Genomic DNA, 23,161 nt, shown 5'->3' on the forward strand with positions numbered 1-23,161 from the left:
AAAAAGGGAGACTGTCTGGTCATAAGAACATAAAAAATAGGAACAGGAGTAGACCATTTGGCGCCTCGAGCCTGCTCCGCCATTTAATAAGATCATGGCTGAGCTGATCATGGACTCAGTTCCACTTCCCTGCCTGCTCCCCATAACCCTTTACTCCCTTATCGCTAAAAAATCTGTCTATTTCCGCCTTAAATATATTCAATGATCCAGCCTCCACAGCTCTCTGGGGCAGAGAATTCCATAGATTTACAACCCTCTGAGAGAAGAAATTCCTCCTCATCTCAGTTTTAAATGGGAGGCCCCTTATTCTATGTCCCCTAGTTTTAGTCTCCCCTATGAGTGGAAATATCCTCTCTGCATCCACCTTGTCGAGCCCCCTCATTATCTTATATGTTTCGATAAGATCACCTCTCATTCTTCTGAACTCCAATGAGTATAGGCCCAACCTACTCAACCTATCTTCATAAGACAACCCCCTCATCTCCGGAATCAACCTCATGAACCTTCTCTGAACAGCCTCCAATGCAAGTATATCCTTCCTTAAATACAGAGACCAAACCTGTACACAGAACTCTAGGTGTGGCCTCACCAATACCCTGTATAGTTGTAGCAGGACTTCTCTGCTTTTACACTCCATCCTCCTTGCAATAAAGGCCAACATTCAGTTGGTAAACTGGATAGAAGGGAAAGCTTTTAATTAGCAACAAGCAGGCATCACAAACCGTCCAATCAAACTAATCATGTGTTTCAAACCATCGATCTGGAACCAACAAATACTAAAAATCAAACCAAATTACTCAAATAATTTCTTCACGTGGTTTGTAGCTTGTAGCATGATTATAATGAACACATAGGAAGTTACACCATTTTGAAAAGAAAATATTAGATCATTATTTACTGTACCTACATAATAACTTTTTATGTTTCATGCACAAGGACCCCCTCTGCACTGCAGAACTTTGCAATTTTTCTCCATTTAAATTATAATTTGCTTTTCTATTTTTTCTGCCAAAGTGAATAACCTCACATTTTCCCACATTATACTCCAAGTGACAAATGTTTGCCCACTCACTTAGCCTGTTTATATCCCTTTGCAGATTTTTTGTGTCCTCCTCACAATTTGCTCTCCCACCCATCTTTGTATCATCAGAAAACTTGGCTACATTACACTCGGTCCCTTCATCCAAGTCATTCTTATAGATTGTAAATAGTTGATGCCTCAGCACCAAACCCTGCGGCACCCCAATAATTAATGTTTGCCAACCAGAAAATGACCCATTTATACTGACTCTCTGTTTTCTGTTAGTTATCCAATCCTCTATCCATGCTAATATATTACCCCCAACCCCATGAACTTTTATCTTGTGCAGTAACCTTTTATGTGGCACCTTATCGAATGCCTTCTGGAATTCCAAATACACCACATCCACTGGTTCCGCCTTCACCACCCTGCTCGTTACATCCTCAAAGAACTCCAGCAAATTTGTCAAACATGGTTTCCCTTTCAGAAAACTATGTTGACTCTGCTTGGTTGAATCATGCTTTTCCAAATGTCCTGCTACTGCTTCCTCTATAATGGACTCCAGCATTTTCCTAATGACAGATGTTAGGCTAACTGGTCTGTAGTTTCCTGCTTTCTGTCTGCCTCCTTTTTTTAGTAGGGGCATTACATTTGCAATTTTTCAATCCGCTGGGACCTCCCCAGAATCCAGGGAATTTTGGTAGATTACAACCAAGGCATCCACTATCTCTGCAGCCACTTCTTTTAAGACCCTAGGATGCAAGTCATCAGGTCCAGGGGACTTGTCCACCTTTAGTCCCATTATTTTACCGAGTACGACTTCTTTAATGATAGTGATTGTATTAAATTCTTCCTTCCCTATAGCCCCTTGATTATCCACTATTGGGATGTTTTAGTGTCTTCTACCATGAAGACCGATAGAAAATATTTGTTCAAAGTCTCTGCCATTTCCCTGTTCTTCATTAATAATTCCCCAGTCTCATCCTCTAAGGGACCAACATTTACTTTAGCCACTCTTTTCTTTTTTATGTACCTGTAGAAACTCTTACTATCTGTTTTTATATTTCGTGCTAGTTTGTTTTCATAATCTATCTTCCCTCTCCATTTTTTTTAGTCATTCTTTGCTGGCTTTTAATCCTCTGGCCTCCCACTAGTCTTGACCATTTTGTATGCTGTTGTTTTCAATTTGATGCCCTCCCTTATTTCCTTAGCTAGGGATGGTTATCCCTTCTCTTACAGTTTTTTCTTCTCATTGGGATATATTTATGTTGCAAGTTATGAAATATCTCTTTAAATGTCTGCCACTGCTCATCAACCGTCCCATACTTTAATCTATTTTCCCAATCCACTTCAGCCAACTCTGCCTTCATACCTTTGTAGTCTCCTTTGTTTAAGCTTAGAACACTGGTTTGAGATCCAACTTTCTCACCCTCCAACTGAATTTGAAATTCAACCATGTTATGGTCACTCATTCCCAGAGGATCCTTTACTAGGAGATTGTTTATTAATCCTGTCTCATTACACAGTACCAGATCTATGATAGCCTGCTCCCTGGTTGGTTCCGCAATGTACTGTTCAAAGAAACTATCCTAGATACACTCTATGAACTCTTCCTCAAGGCTACCCTGGTCAATTTGCTTTGTCCAATCAATATGAAGGTTAAAATCGCCTATGACTATTGCCGTTCCTTTTTACAAGTCTCCATTATTTCTTGATTTATACTCCGTCCAACAGTGTAGCTACTGTTAGGGGGCCTATAGACTACGCCCACCAGCGACCTTTTCCCTTTATTATTCCTTATCTCCACCCAAACTGATTCAACATCTTGACCTTCTGAGCCAATATCATTTCTCACTATCGCACTGATCTCATTCTTTATTAATAGAGCTACCCCACCTTCTTTCCCTTTCTGTCCGTCCTTCCGAATTGTCAAATACCCCTGAATATTTAGTTCCCAGCCTTGGTCACCTTGCAACCATGGTTCTGTAATGGTTGTCAGATCATACCCATTTGTATCTAACTGTGCAGGCAACTCATCTATTTTGTTACAAATGCTGCGTGCATTCAGATAAAGAGCTTTTAAATTTGTTTTTTACGATTTTTTCCTGCTTTGACCCCACTTTCATGTTTATACATTCTGTCCCTTCCTGTCACGCTCTGGTTTTCAATTCCCCCGGTGCCACCCTGCTCTATTACCTTCTCCTTATTCTTTGACTTTTAAAATTTCTGCTCACCTGAACCCACACCCCTGCTAATTAGTTTAAAGCCCTCTCTACAACTCTAGTTATTCGATTCGCCAGGACCCTAGTACCAGCACGGTCTAAGTGCAGTCCATTCCAACGGAACAGCTCCTTCTTACCCCAGTACTGTGATCTGCACAGAGAGGTCTTAAATGGAGTGGAGTTAAACTGAGTGGTTTATTCAGGAATTTGGAAAGAGTGGGAATTCAGAGAAGGGGGGAAGATTAAAATCAATTAAAAAAGTAAAAATAGGGAAGTGATATTTCACTAGCTGCTGGGTTGGTCAGTTTCGTCAATTTTTCTCTCTTTTCTTGGGCATTGGTTTAAATTAAGAGCTGGGATTGTAAACTAAACGTTAAAAACTTCAAATCTTAACTAATTGAATACATTAGAGATGGCAGGGCAGGTGGTGTGTTTCTGCTGCAGCATGTGGGAACTGGTGGACATCATTGAGGTCCACGGCGACCACATCTGCAACAAGTGTCTGTAGCTCGAGGAACTTCGGCTCTGCATTGATGAGCTGAAATCCGAGTTACAGACACTACGACACATCAGGGAGGGGGACAGTTACCTGGATGTGCGATCCAGGAGCTAGTAACACCAATTAGATTCATTAATTCAAATTCGTACGTGGTCAGGGAACGGAGGGTGTGACTACGAGTGAGGAAGGTATGGGGATGGAGTGATGGAGGAGCCTCGGCCCTTACTCTTGTCCAACAGGTTCAATGCTCTTACTGCCTGTGTGGTCGAGAGCAGGGACTGCAGGGAGAATGAGCAAACTAACTACAGCACCGTGGTACAGGGGGCCATTCAAGTGGGGGGAGTAAAAAGAAACATTGTAGTGGTAGGGGACAATATCATTAGGGGGATGGATACTGTTCTCTGCAGCCGAGAGCGTGAGTCTCGAAGGCTGTGCTGCCTGCCCAGTGCCAGGGTTAAGGACATCTCCTCTCGGCTGAAGAGGAACTTGGATTGGGAGGGGGAAGATCCAGTTGTCGTGGTCCACGTGGGTACCAACGACATAGGTAGGACAAACAAAGAAGGTCTGCTGAGGGATTATAAGCAGCTGGGGCCAAATTTAAAAGCAGAACCACAAAGGTAATAATCTCTGGATTACTATCTGAGCCACGAGCAAATTTGTATAGGGTAAATAAGATCAGAGAGTTAAACACGTGGCTCAAAGACTGGTGTGGGAGAAATTGGTTTTGGTTAGTGGGATACTGGTTAGTATCACATTGCTGTTTGTGAGAGTTTGCTGCGATCAAATTGGCTGCTGCGTTTCCCACATTACAACAGTTACTATACTTCAAAAAAGTACTTCATTGGCTGTAAAGCACTTTGAGACGTCCGCTGGTCGTGAAAGGCGCTATATAAATGCAAGTCTTTCTTTTAATGTTAGAAATGGCTGCAAGGAAGTTCCCCCAGGTAGACTTGCCCTTCTGTCTGGGCTCCAGCCCTTGATTTGGAAATTTCTCCTGGGCCTTCGGTACTGGAGATTTGCAGCTGTTGTGGACAAATGATTTGAATGGAAATGATAGCAAGGCTTCATGGGACTTGTAACTGTTCCTGCGGAACTACAATAGCCAGAGCAACAACTGCAATAATCACCAGAACCCCTATAATATGACAACCAAGCTCCATTGGAGTACTTTTGTGAGAGAGATAAGCAGCTGCAAGCTCCACTGCTGAGCAGCTGTGACCTTGAAAGAGAGAGTCTGAAAGTTGTAGTTTTCACCCTGCCCCTGTAGAATTACAATGCCCAGAACGCACCATGATAACCAGGTAGAATATGCATATACTGTGATGCAAGCAGGGAATTCAGAAATAAAGATATTTTTTCAGTGTTTTGTAATTCAGCAATTCAGTAACAATTCTGAGCTATCTGTGGTATTTGGAATGAGGGTTTTATAGGAGTGTTGCTGAGGGAAATTGATGTTTGCACTGGGCTGGAGAAGAATGAGGCACGTTAATGTTAAGCTCTGACACTACAGATGGAGTCTGTCAGCTAGATCCAGAGTGTAGCAAATACCGACTTGTCCAGATGGTGGTCATTGGAGTCTCAACAGTGGGAAAAGCTCCCGAGGCAGTGCTGCAACCATGACAGCTTCAACAAGAGCTACAAATCCACTCTGGGAGCAAAAGAAAGAAAAGGATTTTTTTATAATCATGCAAGTAACTGAGAAAAGTAAAAGGATGGTTTTGTGGAGAGAGAAGGTAATAATAAACAAATTAAGTACATGCATCTTAAGCAAGTAGTCTAAGTAGGAGGTAGAGCAAAATCTAATTAAATTGCTGTGAATAAAATCTTTGGGGGATGGGGAAGAAATGGTTATTTACATGCGAAGCAAGTTTTGTAAAGTGGTAGGTAAGTGTTATTACTAATTTTGTGTCTGTAAGGCCCACATCTTTCAGCATTAGCAAGGTGTATAATGCTTTTACTTCATGTCAGTCACACAACAAATTCCTTCCTCAAATGTACTACATTTCAGCAATGGATAAACTGCTGATGTGATAGACATCAGAAACTACTGCCCAATACAGCAGCAATACCACCAGAGATCTATTAGTATAAATTAAATAGCAAGTTATTTGCAAGTACTTTATTTGGTTTACGGTGATGCGTGAGCTTACTAGATTCATGTTTTTCAAACAGCTGATTAGTGACTTTTAAATATAATTTTTCAAAACATTGACCAACAATGATTAAATAAGTCAAATCATTTGATTACAGTGACTTTTTAACAATGCTTTGAGAATCAATTTCTGCAATTCCATTCATATTTCTGTTAAAACCATAAGCAGTGGTTTTGATCATTCTACTAGCTACTGAGAAAGTGTTTTGCCTTTACATTAATTGCAGTCTGAGAAGTTGGGGTACACAAAAAACAAATTTCCCATTGTACCTAAATCATTACCTTTCTTACAGTAAATCACAAGTTCTGTCCCTTACTAATATAGTAACTTCCATTTCCAATACCACCCTGTGGCTGAGACATTAAACTTCTTCTGTGAACTGATTAAATAACGAGGTCATGGACCAAGTTCCTTACTGAGCACAGATGGACACCATTTACTGCAGAAAGCATTCACTGAAAGTTCCTGCTGCCATACAGACAAGCCTGCATGTATAAAATTATTAATTGAGGACATAGTGCTGCTGTACAGCAGTATTAAACATTATTTACTGTAAAACTCACAAGGAAAGAGAGGCAGGGAAAGCTTTTAGTCCAAATAATCGTTTTTTTTCCAATGACACTGTCCCCGTCCATCCTCAAATACATCTGCTTATTTTAATTGGGCTGGTAGAGGTGGTACTGGGTTGTCCCAATGTCACTAGATAAAAAATATCATGTGCCCCTTTAAGCGGGCACCATTAATACAATAGTCCAAAATGAGGTCCTATTAAACTGAGAGAAACTTAAAATAAAACTAAATCAGGATACTGTTGTCAAAATCAATTATACAGTAAACAGCTCGCAGTGTCCACCAATCCTGGTTTTTATGCCCTCATATTATCCTCTACATAACCCAATACAAGCCAAATTGACACTAAATGAAGATCTACAATTGACCAGTCTCCATCATTGGTGAGGCCATAAAGTTATAATAGAAACCAGTTATCACAATTTGATTGGTTCCTTTTATAGCTCTGGTTTATTGGCTCGGATGTATAATCACCAAGTAACCTTTTGTCACGTAATACCATGCGAACACTGGAATTGGCCTGAGATTACATCTTGTAATATACCAGTTACCCTGAAGGCTGTACAGTAAGTGCCTACAATAAAATGGGATTAGCTACTTAAATCTGCAATAAAACAACTGGGAAATAACGTGAAACTTAAGTCAAATTAAAAACAATTAACATCACAGACTGAATGAAAGGAATAACTCAATTCTGATCTATTTATAATTATGGCATATTACTAATTTGCTCCATCCACCTATTTTACTTTAGACCACATTTTCAGTCAAAAGGAAATCGAATATTTTTAGGAAAGGTGCATTGTTTTGTGGGAGTCACTGATTTAATGAATTGTCGAATGGCATTTACTGGCATTTTACATTTCTGTAATCTTGCGCAAGAAATTATCGACGCATAGTTCAAAAAACACCGTTCAACCTCATTACAGGCATCGGGCAGGAGTGGGCAGAAAGTTAAATCACTTTCATATGTAGTTGGTCCGACTAGAGCTGTTTGAAAAAAACAACCTCTCTGACTATTTTCAAATGTTGCAACATTGCCAAGCTTTTGTCACAATTAGGTTTGAGCACTGGGACCCGCTCTTGTTAACAGTGTGTGTCTCTCTCTTTCTGCCTTTCATGTTTAATGTCCTACCTTTTCCAATATCAACAACAACACACACACACACAAATGAAGGCATGTTAACCTGAATCTTCAAGAATTCTCTTCGAGAATTCACTTTCCAAAAATAGACAATTCAGGCAAAGGAACCGAAACATAAAACAAGACGCCCATTATTGCAGGTTAACAGCAGGGTGCTTCTTGACTGCAAGAAATGCGCGCTTCTTTTTTTAATTGAATGAAATGCTCTCATAAAAATGTGTCGTGCAAACAAAGGTGCAGAGGTGAAAGGACAGGTAGCGATTTGGGGTGAAAGGTTCAGGTGCATTTAGTATTTACTTATCCTTTGCAGAGTTGGGTATGTGATATATTCACAGAACACAGCAACACAGCTTCCTATCATGGTAGGCAGCTCTCTCAGAAGTCTCCGGAAATCTGCCTAGTTCTGTTTATTATTAACCCTGCACTTGCAGTACACAATACATCCACATCCACAGTGTGGAGCTACAAACATTACAAGCTTACAGACATTACACTTCTCCCTCCTTAATGAAGAAGCCATCATAACAAACATCATACTTAACTTTCATGTTTATACATAACACAGGATATAAACTTTTTTTTTCCATATTTACAAATTTAACTTTACCACTTGTTTTCTGTTTTGAAGAGGATACCTTCGCTCTCGAACAGAACCTTCCAAACATGGTATCGATTTCACACTCATTCGAGACTCATCCTGAGGAACGTTTTCCTCCACGGAATTTCCTTGATTTTCCTTTGAACTCACTCTAACTTCAGGCTCTTTGTTTCCCTGACTCGGACTCAGACTTTCATTCTGATTCTCTCCTGGATTTGTTTCCAGTACATTGGATTTAGGATTTGCGACTAGTATATCAAAACTATCGGATGAGTCAGAAATAATTGAATCATTTCCACCTTCAACTCCTTCCATGTCTGCAAGTAGAATATGATCAATATGAACAAACCTAACCTGTCAATTATCAAACATCTGTACCAAATATGTGCGAGGACCACATATCTTCACCACTCTTCCTGGTAACCACTTTAACCATTTATGGTGATGGTTCTTCACTCTCACCTTCTGGTTTAATTTCACACTTCTCTCTTTTACTCTACCTCTATCCTCTTCTCTTTCTGTCTTAATTGTATATCTTCTACGGACTGTGCCAAATTTGGCTTTAACAACGAGAATCTGGTTCGTGGCTGTCGTTTGAGAAATAACTCTGCTGGTGTTCTACCAGTAATTGTATGAGGAGTATTTCGATATGTAATCAAAAAATTAGCCAATTTGTGATCCAATGACAACTGTCGTTTCCTTGGATTTGGATCTAACATTTGTTTTATGAGGGCAAGTTTTACAATTTGTACAGTGCACTCTGCTGCACCATTCGAAGCAGGATGGTATGGTGGAACCTTGGAATGTTTCACACCATTTTTGCTCGTGAATTTTGCAAATTCTTCTGAATGAAATTGTGCTCCATTATCCGAAACAATTTCTTCAGGGAGGCCAAATGCAGAAAATAATTTTCGTAAAATGTCCAATGTTTTACTTGTTATTTTCCACATTGGAAACACCTCAACCCACTTCGAATGGCTGTCACAATGAACAACTGTTGTCCTTCTAACTCAGCAAAATCAATATGGAACCTTTGCCTGGGAGGCCATTTCCATGGCTGTAATGGTACTGGTGGCGGTTGCTTGCTTACCTATTGACATGTCGTACACTGACTCACGATGTACTCTATATCTTTATCAAGACCTGGCCACCATAAATAACTGCGTGCAAAACTCTTGGTCAAGCACATTCCCAGGTGCTGGTCATGGAGGTCTCCTAATAATTTGGACCTGAATTTGCACCCTACATGATACAATCTTTATCGACTGATAATTCATTCCTACGAATGAAGAATGGATGTGTATCTTTGTCTGTTACCTGGTTTGCAATCCATTTGCAATATACTCATACACCTTTGACATCACTGGGTCACGTTTGGTTGCTCTACCAATCTCTTCAGCTGTGACAGGCAGTTCATCAATGTATGAAAAATAAAACACTTCTTCCCTATCGGGTGTAACTTGTGATGGGGAAGGCAATCTAGACATTGTATCAGCATTACTGTGATCAGCTTATCGTCAGTATTCAATATCATATTTATATGCTGACAAAATCAAAGCCCATCTCTGCATTTGGGCTGCAGCTAATGTTGAAACTGGGCTCTTTGGATGGAGGATTGCTGTTAGGGGCTTATGGTCCATAACGATGGTAAACTTATGACCATACAGGTATTTGTGAAACTTCTTGACCCCAAAAATTAATGCCAAAGCTTCCCTTTCAATTTGCGCATAATTACTCTCACTGGCACTGAGAGTGCGTGAAACAAAAGCAATTGGTCTCTCCTCCCCACTACTTATTACATGAGAGATTACTGCCCCAACTCCATATGGAGAGGCATCACATGCTAGCTTAATCTCCTTAGATATGTCATAGTGAACTAACATGGTGCTCTCTACCAATTTGCTTTAACACTCCTTGAATGCTGTATCGTATTGTTTTGACCATTTCCAATGGACCTGTTTTTTCAAAAGTTCATTCAGTGGATGTAATACTGTAGCCAAATTTGGTAGGAACTTCCCATAATAGTTCAAAAGACCCAAGAATGAACAAAGTTCAGTGACATTCCTGGGAGTGGGTGCATTTCTAATTGCATCTAATTTTTCCATGGTTGGACGTAAATCATCTTTGTCTACTCTGTACCCTAAGTACTCCACTGAGTTTTTTAATAACTCACACTTACGAGCAGACACTCATACTCTGTGCTTCTCTAGCCGTTTGAGGACTTAATTCAATATGTTATTATGAATTTGCCTATTTGGTGCTGAAATTAGTATGTCATCCAAACAAGATACTACCCCTTTAATACCTTACAAAATCTGGTTCATCACCCCTTGGAATATGGCAGGGGCGGAAGACACTCCAAATGGTAGCCTATTAAATTGATATAGGCATAGATGAGTATTTATAGTCAAACATGACTTGGACTCCTCATCTAGTTCAAGCTGTAAGTAGGCATTCGTAAGATCCAGTTTTGAGAAGATCTGACCACCTGTCAGTGTTGTGAACAAATCTTCTATATTCGGCAATGTATTGGGGACATTACCCTCTAGAAGCTGGTTTACGGTTACTTTATAATCACCACACAATCTTATCTTACCATTGGACTTAGGTACAACAACAATGGGTGTAGCCCAATTACATCGATCTATCTTACAAATAATGTTCTCAGTCTCTAGTCTTTTGACTTCTTGCTCAACTTTCTCTTTGAGTGCATATGGTACAGAATGTGGCTTGTAGTAAACCGATCTAGTGTCCTTCTGTACCCTGACACTCGCCTTGAAGCCTTGGATCGGACTGCCCATTTCGCAGAACACCTTTGGATACTGCTTGATAACCTCATCCGTTGATGGAAATCTCGCTTCCACACAGAAAATCTTACTCCAATCTAGCTTCAGTGAGCTCAACCAATTTCTTCCTCGTAAGGCAGCCTTGTCTCTTTTCACTACTATTAGAGGCAAGTTCTGAAATTGATCTTTATATTTCACCGGTACGGTGATACAACCTACCACAGGAATTTTCTTTCCCGAGTAGCCTCACAGCTCTATCTTGGATTTCTCCAGTTGAAAATCACGCAATTTGTCGCGATATAGTGACTCCGGTACTACACTCACTGATGCACCAGTGTCGATTTCCATTGGTATCTTGAATCCCGCAACATCTATGTGGATTTTGATGCTTTCCTATTCACTGTCCGTTAACCTCATGCTCCTGATGACATGTAACTCTAACATCTCCTCGTCCTGTTGTTGTTCTTCCATGCTATGTAGTCTCTTGGAATTTCTACTCATAGCTTTGAACGCTGGACTCATAGCTTTGAAAACTGGTTTACCCTTCAGTTGGCATGCCTTCGCAAGATGCCCAGTCTTCCTGCAGAAGAAACACTCTGCCTTAACGTATGGACAACTTTGAGCAATGTGTTGTCCCAGGAACCTATAGCATGACTTTGACGCTCTGTTAGAATTTCCAGTTTCTGAGACTTTCGGCCATGCCCGTCATTTACATTGAACCTACAGGTGATTTACCTCGGTTGACTGATGACCGTAATTATTATTTAATTCTCAGGAATATTGTTTGGCCATGCTCATCGACCTCGCTGTCTGACAAGCAATCTCAAAAGTCAAGTCATCCTTCTATCGCATCATTTTTCACCCCACAGACAAAATGATCCCGTAATGCTCGGTTTTGAAAGTTTCCAAAATTACAGTGCATCGACAGCTTTTTTAATGCTATGATGTAATCACTGATACGTTCATCAGCCTTTTGATTCCGAATCCCGAAACGATAGCTTTCAGCAATTTCTAACAGTTTAGGGTTATAGTGCTGCTCCAGCTCATTAAAATCTCTTTAAGCATTGTGTCCTTTGGCTCGTCAGGCACAAGCAGATTTACAAGAGTGTCTTATAATGCCGGACCCGCCACCGATAATAAAATCGCTTTCTTACGTTCCAACACAGCCCGGTTCTGGACTGCATTGTCTGGAACTTCGATTATGTTATTTGCAGTGAAATACATTTCTAGCCGATCCACATACACTTTAAAACATCCCGGTCGTGTCTATATTCCCCCAAATATCCCAATACACTTGCCATTTTAATCTCTAGCTGTTCACACCGTGTGCTGTATTTTACCTCGGATTTTTTAGCTTTTTTCCAAAGACAGAAACTTCCAAAGTCTCTCTGTCGGCTGGTTGAATCCTTCACCAACAACATTTAAGCCTTAAATCATCCGAAAAATCCCATCTTCCGTCGCCAAATGTGTTATATTCACAGAGCACAGCACACACAGCTTCCTATCATGGCCGGCAGCTCTCTCGGAAGTCTCTGGAAATCTGCCTAGTTCTGTTTATTATTAAGCCTGCACTTGCAGTACACAATACGTTCACATCCACAGTGTGGAGCTACAAACATTACAAGCTTACATACATTACAGGATGGAAACTGACCAGAAGCTGAAACAAGAAAACAAACTTTCCTTTTCTCTCGGGCTGAATTCCGCAGCAGATCAATGGAACTGTGAGAAATTGATTTAGAGAACAGCAGATCGAACATGTTATTGTTATTTTTTGACGGAAAGGTGAGAGGAAACTTTCGGAATATCCCTGATTTCTCTTCAAACCCCCCGCACCCCCACACATACACCCAGCAGGGGAACTACAGAAAATTGCCCGACAGGGGAGGAGGTCGGCTGTGACTCATCGCCGCCAGAGAACTGCAGCTTCAAACTGTCTTGATCCATGACTTTATTGTGACTGGAGCGTGTCATTCTCCACATCTTATATTTTAACCGCAAGGAATAAGAAAAACAAAATGAAGGTTATTGTGACTCGTTCCTGCTTTCCCAACCGACCCTGCTACAGGTAGCCGCCGATTTTTTTAGACGGCTAAGAGCAGTTGTAGTGGCAGATCGTGCTCTGTGATGGCGAGATGCAGGCAAACCTCAAGTGTGAGCTGAATGTTAACAGGACTGCAGACGCCACAGGGCGGCTCAGCTCGACTCTGCTCTCTTCTCCAGCCGACTAAAGTCACGGAATTGTATGATGGCAAGTGCACACGGTGAGGGTGGAGGGAGAGGACCAAGCCAATCGGTTATATTCCGCTGGTCGGTTTACCGATCGAATTCATTCCCATTTCTCTTGGAACTGCACATCACATCCAAGCATTTTTGGAGCGATGCCAATTTTTGGCGTGGGCCTGTATACAGCATGTATGTTTGCATACTGGTGTAAGTAACCAGAGAGAATCGAAGAGAAACAAAGCCAACACCATCTACAACTGTGATAAATCACTCCCAGAATGGCTCCTCTAAAATTCAAATCGTTCTAACAATTCATTTTTAAATTGAAAAATAGTCCATCAGTGTACTATTTTGCTCGTTACAGTTCTACAATTTACAAGTGTCATGTCACATTACCAGAGGACGGGCATGTCTCCATTTCTACTTAAATATCACCCTACGATCTGTGTTTGAACGATTACCAATGCGCCTATTTAAGGTATGCCAATGAATAGCGCCAGTGTAACTCCTGAAAAAGTTGGGATATAAAAGTGGCCAAAATAAGAGCGTAGATATCAATACTCATTCTCTCACAGTGAGAGGAAAGGGAAAGAGAGAAGGGAGAAAGAGAGGAAGAGAGAAAACACGGCTTGATAATTACACATGAAATGCGTTTCAGTTCCAATGAAAACCATCGCCGAAGAGATGTGAACAAATGCGGGATATTTTTGTTTATTTATCACTCATAAATGTGCACGTGTTTGGAATATGCAATGAATCGGGTGGGTGGGGAGATGTTTGAGTGTACACCAGCCATCGGACCATTGGTCGGCAGTGTGCTTCCTCTATGACCAATGCAGTCCTATTCCCGGCTTGCACCTCATTACCGAGCCAAAGGAGAATCCCCATTCCGTTCTCCAAACGTGGGTGAACGCAGGATGATTCATCAGCCTCGTTAAATTACAGAAAATTAGCCAAAACATGAATGGGAAACACCGCATGGAAATTAGGGATTCTCTGTTTTTATACGTCGTCTGGGTTTGGCTTTACAGTGACGAATTATGGGTTTATACTGGGAAAAGAATTAACTGATTTACATGCACTGAATAAATTGATGTAAGGACTCGGTATCGTAGGAAAGTACATGGGACACATGTGACCATTCCGACAAAGCTTGTAGCTTTGTTGTGATGATGGACCGCATTTTGAACCCTATCCTAAAGGAACATTATGAAAAAGATTGATAAAAAGTGTAATGGGTGGGTGAAAGGTTGTGATGGATCACCCACTTTCCCAGTGCTGTCGGAACCCAGTAACTTGTTGTAAAGGACTCCGTATCTTCCTTCTGTGTTGGCATTCACCGATCCGGATGGTTATTGACTGCAACTGACAGATCGCCATTGATTCTTTCTTTGTAGTTAAGATTTTAGATACAATGCTGACTATACACATCACTCACAGCAGAGTTCAGGGCCTCGTTCAGCTTTCATATGGAAGGATTACGTGGTTCCTCGCTAGTCATGCTTCAGGACACTGAGCTCCCGACACTTTATAATCAGGCAGACGAATACAAAGCCGAATCCTTAGCTCTCAGGGAAATTAGCATGTTCGTTTCAAGCCAAACTAAAACAAGTGCTGGGACCGCTAGATCAATGAATGCAATCCCACCAACTCCAAGGGGAGACCCTCCCATAACCAGCGCAGAAAACGTGCCCATATCGTGTGTGTTTTATTCAAAGCTCCATCTAAAGCAGGCTGCAGAATCAAGTGCATCTGCCTTCCGCCGGAATAAATATTGCAGTTGATCAATTTGCTCAGAGGTGGCATTTTCCGTATTTGGCAATAGCTGCATTGGCTGGCCTGATGTGAATACAGTGCACGATGAACAGGAGGAGGGGTGAAGTGAGAGAGATGCAACGCGACTGCAGAATACATGTCAGTGCAATTGTGAGCCGAACAAACAGAGGACCGCGGGTGTCAAGGCGAAGATCCCCCGTCTGTACTGTATTTTAGAAACAGCAAATCAGTCGCGACTTGTGAAGCAGTACCGCATCCAATCCATCCGCATCGCAGCATTACACATCAGCACAGCCTTCCCCACAAGTGCATTCAGCGTCCTAAACAGAAACAACCTTCACATTCTTACCGGATTCAAGTTAGCCTTTAAGAAATGCGATATTCAAAAGACACGGGGGCGGGGATCCTGAATACTGAATTTACTAACACAATTTGGACGATTGTGGTGCCCAGATTCCAATGATGTACAGTGCGTTACTGTACATGGATTCCCCATACTAGTATCTGCCAGGCTGGATGTTACTAGCTATGTATTTTGCTAGACAATATTGCGTTTCCCCTCCCCAATTCTCCTCGGAATCTGTAAATGTAAAGCATAAATAACAAATATTGAGGCAAGAGCCACGCCGCCGCTCATTTCAAGTCCAGCTTAAAATGTGATGCACAAAACGAAGTACCTTTCATCCAGTCCACCACTTGCTTGGGCGTCCACTTGCTGATCGGTTCCATAACCAAAGCCATGGGTGACCAATTTTTTTGTACTGCACGCCAGGCAGAAACGGGAGGAGGGAGAAGGCGAAGAGGGCGGCAGATCTTTCAAAGCATAGCTGAAGAAAAGAGCGAGCTGGCTGTCATCGTGCAATCCAGATGTTTGTGTGTGGGGAGGGGGGAGGTGGTGTTGGAGGTTTGAGAGCGCCCCGTGGCTCCACCGCACTGATCCGTCCAAATGTTGGCAGCAGCTTCGCCGCACGCTGGCTGCAGTAACCTCAGCCACGGTGCGCCGGAAATAGCGCAATACGCAAAGTCAGAACTTGTCACTTTCACTCACATCCTGCTATTCCCAAACTATCTTTTCGCTTGTGGCGGTGAACTCGCAGACGGACAGCGGCTTGGAAGCCGGTGGTGGCGATGACAGTGCGCTGGGCGTTGCCCTGGATTATTCTAAAGGAGAGAGATAGAGCCCTGGGTTTTAGGGACTGCACAAGGGCAGCACCTGCAACTTTCACTTAGACTTTCAAACGGAAGTGCATGTCCATACCTGGTGTATGCAGCGACAAGTCTCGTGTAAAAACATTACGGTCTGCACCGCCAGCAACTCAAATCAAGACACGTCAGAGTTGATTTTGCTAAATATACACACACATTCTGGGCCAAGTTAGTTAGTAGCTTCTGCACAATCCACTTCCCAGACCAGAGAACGATACCATTGATCGTTCGGTAAAGATGTCAAGCGGCAGGTCCCACGTTATTGCTCCAGCCCTTCCTGCACCTGTGCCTTGACTCATTCGGTTGTCGGACATCCGACAAATGCGCATTGCTGGATCGCTGCCTTTGAAGGCTGGCAGCTGGAAATCGGGGGGATATAGTCCTGTTCACCCACTACTGTCCCAACAGAGGTTGCCGAGAAGCACAAGAAAGCAGGTAGGTGAGCCCTGGAAAAGTCGGCACGGTGTCAACATCGAAGCTAACACCGTCGGCTGAAAAAACATTCAAATAAAATACCAAGTGCCGGTGCTCTCAGTTAAAAGGGGAAATGATCAACAGTACTGCCGGCGCCTCCGCATTGTAAAGAGAAAACAGTTTAACACTTAGGGTATCATTCCTTCAAAAACATCAGTGCTTGAGCGAATTGGATAAAATAAATGCAGACCGCGAGCAAACGACCCCTTAAAAAGTGTAGTTTTTACATATAGCTCCATCTTTATGGCATATATTTGAAGAGCACAAATACATTTCCATTGCAAGGACATCTTGAAGCCAATAATGTACTTCTTGCTTGGCGCCGATACACAGACCCAGACCCTGATCCTTAGATATTCTGGTTTGTAAGCTTGATGTACTAACTATAATGGATTCCATTGTTATATAATTCCTTCTGCAAAATCAGTGTCGCAGGCCTATGATTACTGTGAAACTCCCATTAATTATCATTCGTCTTCAACTTTACTTCCTGAAATACTCGGCTGCACGGAGGATGCATTAAGTGTTTTTTCTTTACACCGGCCTATATGTATTCATGACCGCGACTGATTACATTTAAAGTGTAGGGGATGTCACACGCTGTCTGGTGAAAGGGATGACGCATAGAAATAGTGCATAAAATGCACGAACCCACTCGAATTATGGTAACACGCAATCTCAGTTAGGAAGTTAATGTAAGACTAGTAGATCTCTGGTGTTCTGGCTCATGGGTAGTCAGGGTTCTGAGTGCGGTTACTGATGTTTACAGGGGACTGTTGCCCATCATTGTAACACAGCATTTATTGAAATATATCACATGACGGGCACAAAGTAAAAATGCTTCATACGTTACTGACCCTGAAAGATACTGGCCTCAGAAATATGTTTGTAACATTATTTACCTCTCCACTGACAAAACTTGTTTAAGATGCAAGTACATTTCTGTGTTTCCCCTCATTTGAAGCTCTCATTCCCAGCTATTTACAATATAAAGTATGTTGTTGTATTTCTGATGGTAGATTTGGAGTATTTGCTTAAGATACACGTACCCTATTTGTATTCTTCCTTCCTTAAAACTTTCCTTCTTGTTCTTAGTTACTTACATGATTTTAAAAGATGTTTCCCCCTTATTGCACATGTTGCATTTGTAGTCTTGCTGGTGTTATTTATGCAGCACTGCCCACAAAGCTTTTTTCCTCACCGTTCGCTGTCCAATAACCAGCAGCTCTTCATTCAGCATGGTCCAGGACTAGCTGACTCTGGCCACAGTGGCTGGAGTCAACAGCAACGAGTACATAAACATCTCTAGCCCCCCTCAGTAAAACAAAACTATCAAATTGTAATTCAAATATTTTAATTAAAATCTTAAATTGTATAAAATGCTGTATCAAAAAACGTTTTGGTGTTTTATCAGTTGCTTTCATCTCAGTTACTTGCAATGTTTCAGCCTGCCTGTTGTGTGTTATGAATTGTCACAGCGCACATTGTGCATTGTAGCTTCACAGGAGCCAAACAGCAGGTTATGTAACAGAAACATCTTTATGGGTAAAGTTAGTGATTTCTAAAAGAAATGTGTAGTTTTTTGTTTATGATACTATAAAAAAGCAACTTTTACCTGTTCCTGTAGATTTGAGTAAAGAAAGAAGATGCTGGCTGAAAAAGGCATGACGAGTGTGGTCAGTCTTGTGATAGTTGCTTGTAAATTTTAAAAGAGGTTATTTGATTAGTCGGATCTCCACTGCTTACTTGTTGGTACTTGAAATTCCTTTACATTCTGGTCAGATGGGTAGTTGATAACAACAAAAAAGTGATTATTTGAGTCAATCACAAATTTTTGCTCCAGGGATTCGTACTAGACGCAAGACTCAAATTATATGGATGGACATTTATCAATTTTCAAACGTGGGAGAACTTTTTTGACTATAAACTGTTGCATATTATATTGAACTTGCTTTGTCTAGCGGATTGTGACAATGATGTACCATACAGTTTATATGGATTGTTATTGTGCGTAATTGAGCTTTTGGTATTGTTCAATGTGTAATGGATAAAGTAATTAAAACGGAAATAATGTTGAATTATTTGAATTAATAGAAGTAATAGAAGTGAATGAAATTAGTGTAGATAATATTGAAAATGCCCAACCACTTATATTTAGTTGTAAGTGACATCAGAAAACATTGAAACAATGCATGTAGAAAACTATTTAAACGTTGCATATTTGATATTATAAATGAAAAATGTGTTAAAATGACATTAGTAGTAGTTAACTTTTCGGAGGTGATGTTTGTTAACATATTTTAACACAAAAGGACTGGTTGTTAAAGGGAATATGGTGCTTCTTTTATCAAGGTGTTCCAATTAAATTCTTATAATCTTTAAGCAATCACAGCACAAATTAATCCGTCAGTTGTGGCCATTAGCAACTATTTTCAGCTGTATTTACTCCATCAGGAAGACTATAATACAATGGAAAACACACACTATAAAGTTTGAAAAGAAAATATTTTACAAAGCAGTATATTGTCCTTCAACTCTGAAATCTAATTTTATTATGAAAGAGGAGCAAGATAATTTATTGAGGAAACCAGGTTGAAGTTATTTCTTTCACTGCAAATTATATTTACTGTGGCAGCTCTGTGTGCACTTCCTGTAATGTGAGCATCACACTTTGTGTCAGAGCCTGCTATCACTGTCCTTTTGTCAGGCTTGATATAGGCTAATTATATGCAAATTAACTTATTCCAAGCAGATGTCTTGGCAGTCATTTGGAATGTACAGAAAAACTCCATGAAAGGAAAATACTCATCATCATAGGCAGTCCCTCGCAATGAGGATGACTTACTTCCATGCCAAAAAAGGATAAGTTCACAAGTGTTCCAATGAAGGACCTAAAATTCCAGATCCTGAACTACATCCTGAAGGGTGGAAGATGCCTGTGCGTGGATTTTTTTAACGTGGGGTGGCCGTTGCACACCAGCCACCACACGAGCTTGACAGAGCTAGGTCTTGGTCCAGTGGCAAGGATTAACCAAGACGACTGGAGACCTGCTCTGCTGTACGGACCAAGTGCGCACACATATCGCAGTGTGGGCTGGCCCGTGCTGCCCCGGGCCCCGAATTCATGCCTCCCCTGGGCCCCGATCACTTGATAGATCTTCTCACAAAGCATTGGTTCTGATGTCCAGCCTGATATGAACCTGTGCATGAGCTTACCCAATGTTTACTTCACAACAATGAGATTTTGGCACCTTAAAGGGACACTGCTTTACCTCAGCAGCAGAATAATATGCTGTGCATGGTCTAACAATCCTTTTCTTATGAAGCAGTGCATAATCTGTTTTATTGTAAGCGACACCTGTGTATTTATTTAAGGAAAATGGGTTAGAATAATTACAAAAAAAACCCGATCTCATCTCTAAAGGTTCCTATGACAGTAAACTGCATGAAAGATTAAGGTGCACAAAAGGTTAAAGAGTACATTAGTCATAAAGATTTTCACACCTGTTCATTTTATTCTTGTTTCCAGTTTAATCAACAACTACAATTCATTGTATTTAAAATGTCGTTAAGGGAACGGTCCAGCGCAAACTCTTTGTGAAAGTTATATAGTTTTTGTACCTGGCACAAGTCCATCAGGTCTGCAGGGTGTGTGATATTGCCCAATGTGTCCATGAGATACAAAGCATGCACACTGGCTTAAAACTTCACTTTTACTACAAAAAAATCATCTGCAAGAAATAAATCAATTTCCATGAAAAAAAATTACTATGTTTAAAACACTGCCATCCAATAAAAAAAACATTGAAACAAAATAGCAACCAATCAAAATCCCTGAAAATGTTTCTCAAAGTCCTTTAAGCAGTCATTTTGGTCCAGACCGGGGTCAAGCAGGGCTGCGTCATTGCGCCAACCCTCTTCTTAATCTTCCTCGCAGCAATGTTCCACCTCACACTCAACAAGCTCCCCACTGGAGTGGAACTAAACTGCAGAACCAATGGGAACCAGTTCAACCTCCATCGTCTCCAGGCCAGATCTAAGACCATCCCATCCTCTGTCGTCGAAATACAGTACGCGGATGACACATGCGTCTGCGCACATTCAGAGACTGAACTCCAAGTCATAGTAAATATCTTCACTGAGGCATACTAAAGCATGGGCCTTACACTAAACATCCGTAAGACAAAGGTCCTCCATCAGCCTGATGCCGCCACACAGCACTCCCCCCCCCCCCCCCCTCCCTCCCAGTCATCAAGATCCACGGCGCGGCCCTGGACAATGTGGACCATTTTCCATACCTCTGGAGCCTATTATCAGTAAGGGCAGACGTTGACTACGAGATTTAACACCGCCTTCAGTGTGCCAGCACAGCCTTCGGTCGCCTGAGGAAAAGAGTGTTCAGGCCCTCAAACCTGCCACCAAGCTCATGGTCAACAGGGCTGTAGTGATACCCGCCCTCCTGTATGGCTCAGAGACGTGGACCATATACAGTAGACATCTCAAATCACTGGAGAAATATCACCAACGATGTCTTCGCAAGATCCTGCAAATCCCCTGGGAGGACAGACGCACCGACGTTAGGGTCCAACATCCCCAGCATCGAAGCACTGACCACACTCGAACAGTTCCGCTGGGTGGGCCACATTGTTCACATGCCTGACACAAGACTTCCAAAGCAAGCGCTCTACTCGGAACTCCTACACGGCAAACGAACCCAAGGTGGGCAGAGGAAATGTTTCAAGGATACCCTCAAAGCCTCCTTGATAAAATGCATTAGTGCAAACCGGCAGGCAGTACCCAGTCACAGAAGGATTGGGCAGAGACCCAGATGCATTCCCATTGAATAACAGCAGCCACTCCCTCTCCAGTACCAGGAAATAACCCCATTCACCAACTCCTCTTGCAAAAGACGTGGTGTTGCTCCTGTCCCTGAAGTCGGCAGCAAACTGTTTAGTTTAAACTGTGCAAGAATTTGCCATGTAAGCAGGACTGAGAGATTTGGCACAAGTAAGACTTGACATACATAAGCTGTCCCTTTAAGGAATAACTTTACCTACTCATATCTTGATAATGAGTTGCTTCAGGAAAAAAAAAGTCCTATATTGATTCAATATATGTGCAATACTGATCTTTAGAATGCATCATATCTACATATTTCCGGTTACTGAAAGTGACATGTACAATGGGGCATATATACAATTTCACTCTGGGCAGTGTTTTGTGTAAAAACAAACTGTAACAAATTACATTTTAGTTAATAAAATAAAATGCAACTCTTATTACTGGTGAAAGGAAAACAAAAATATTCAATACAAACATCTAAGGAAGAAAGGCAGACAAGAGTAAAACTCTCCACCTGGCAACTGGAGCTGGTATAGCACATGAGTGAGCCAACGCTGTGTCCGTCCTTGTCTCTCCCTTTTCCTCGGACACACACACACGTGCATGCACACACACACACACACCAGTACCAGGTCGATGATAATCTGGCTCAGCAAATGTCGAAGTAGCATTTGATAATGACCTCCACTCCCTGCTCCACTTCTGGTGACATCCTGCTGGACAATCTTACACTTCGGCACTCCTCAAAACTTAGCATCCACAGAGGTATGTTCCACTCAATAGCTCTAAGTTGCTCAGTGTTAGAAAAGGGAGGTATCTATACACTTGACTCAGTCAACCTTTATTTAGTTGAACTGCTAGTCAGAGATAGCCTGGAAGCTGGATATGTGTGCGCACTAGGTCCGTGCAGCAGAGCAGGTCTCCAGTCGTCCTGGTTTACCCTTGCCACTGGATAAAGGCCTAGCTCTGTCAAGCCCATGTGGTGGCTGGTGTGCAACGGTCATCACACATTAAAAAAATCCATCTTCCACCCCTTCAATTGGAGTTCAGGACTGGAATATCGGGTCCTACATTGAAACATGTGTGAACTCATGTAGAAGCAAGTTATCCTCGGTCGAGGGACCGCTTATGATGATGATGATGATGATGATGATGATGATAAAATGCAACATCCAGACCGACACCTGGGAGTCCCGCCAAAGACCGCCCTATGTGGAGGAAGTGCATCCGGGAGCGCGCTGAGCACCTCGAGTCTCATCGCCGAGAACATGCAGAATCCAAACGCAGGCAGCGGAAGGAGCTTTCGGCAAACTAGTCCCATCCACACTTTTCTTCAACGACTGTCTGTCCCACCTGTGACAGAGACTGCCATTCCCATATTGGATTGTTCAGTCACCTAATAACTCATTTTTAAGAGTGGAAGCAAGTCTTCCTCGATTTCGAGGGACTGCCAATGATGATTTTGGTTCTCCACATCATCATCATCACATAATGCATTATGTATGTACCACTGAGAAAGGCCCAAACTGCTGTGCTGTCTCTAACTCCCTGATTACACAGCAAGTGCCAGGACCAGACTAGGAAAGGTTACTGGGACAGAGAACCCTGGGGAGAGTTATAGTATTAGGATGATTATGATTATGC

General features: G+C 41.8%; 1 protein-coding gene across 1 annotated transcript in view; it reads right to left on the reverse strand.

The window, feature by feature from the left end:
- The window catches only part of LOC139265749 (connector enhancer of kinase suppressor of ras 2), a 1,063,014-nt gene extending 1,047,270 nt beyond the window's left edge, over positions 1 to 15,744 (reverse strand). Inside the window, exon 1 of the mRNA XM_070883099.1 lies at positions 15,673 to 15,744. Coding sequence (XP_070739200.1) covers positions 15,673 to 15,736 — 64 coding nt within the window. The 5' untranslated portion in view covers positions 15,737 to 15,744. The remainder of the gene's footprint in view (positions 1 to 15,672) is intronic.
- Between the last annotated feature and the right edge of the window lie 7,417 nt (positions 15,745 to 23,161).

Source organism: Pristiophorus japonicus, chromosome 6 (assembly GCF_044704955.1).
Source record: "Pristiophorus japonicus isolate sPriJap1 chromosome 6, sPriJap1.hap1, whole genome shotgun sequence".
NCBI classification, from domain to species: Eukaryota; Metazoa; Chordata; class Chondrichthyes; family Pristiophoridae; genus Pristiophorus; species Pristiophorus japonicus.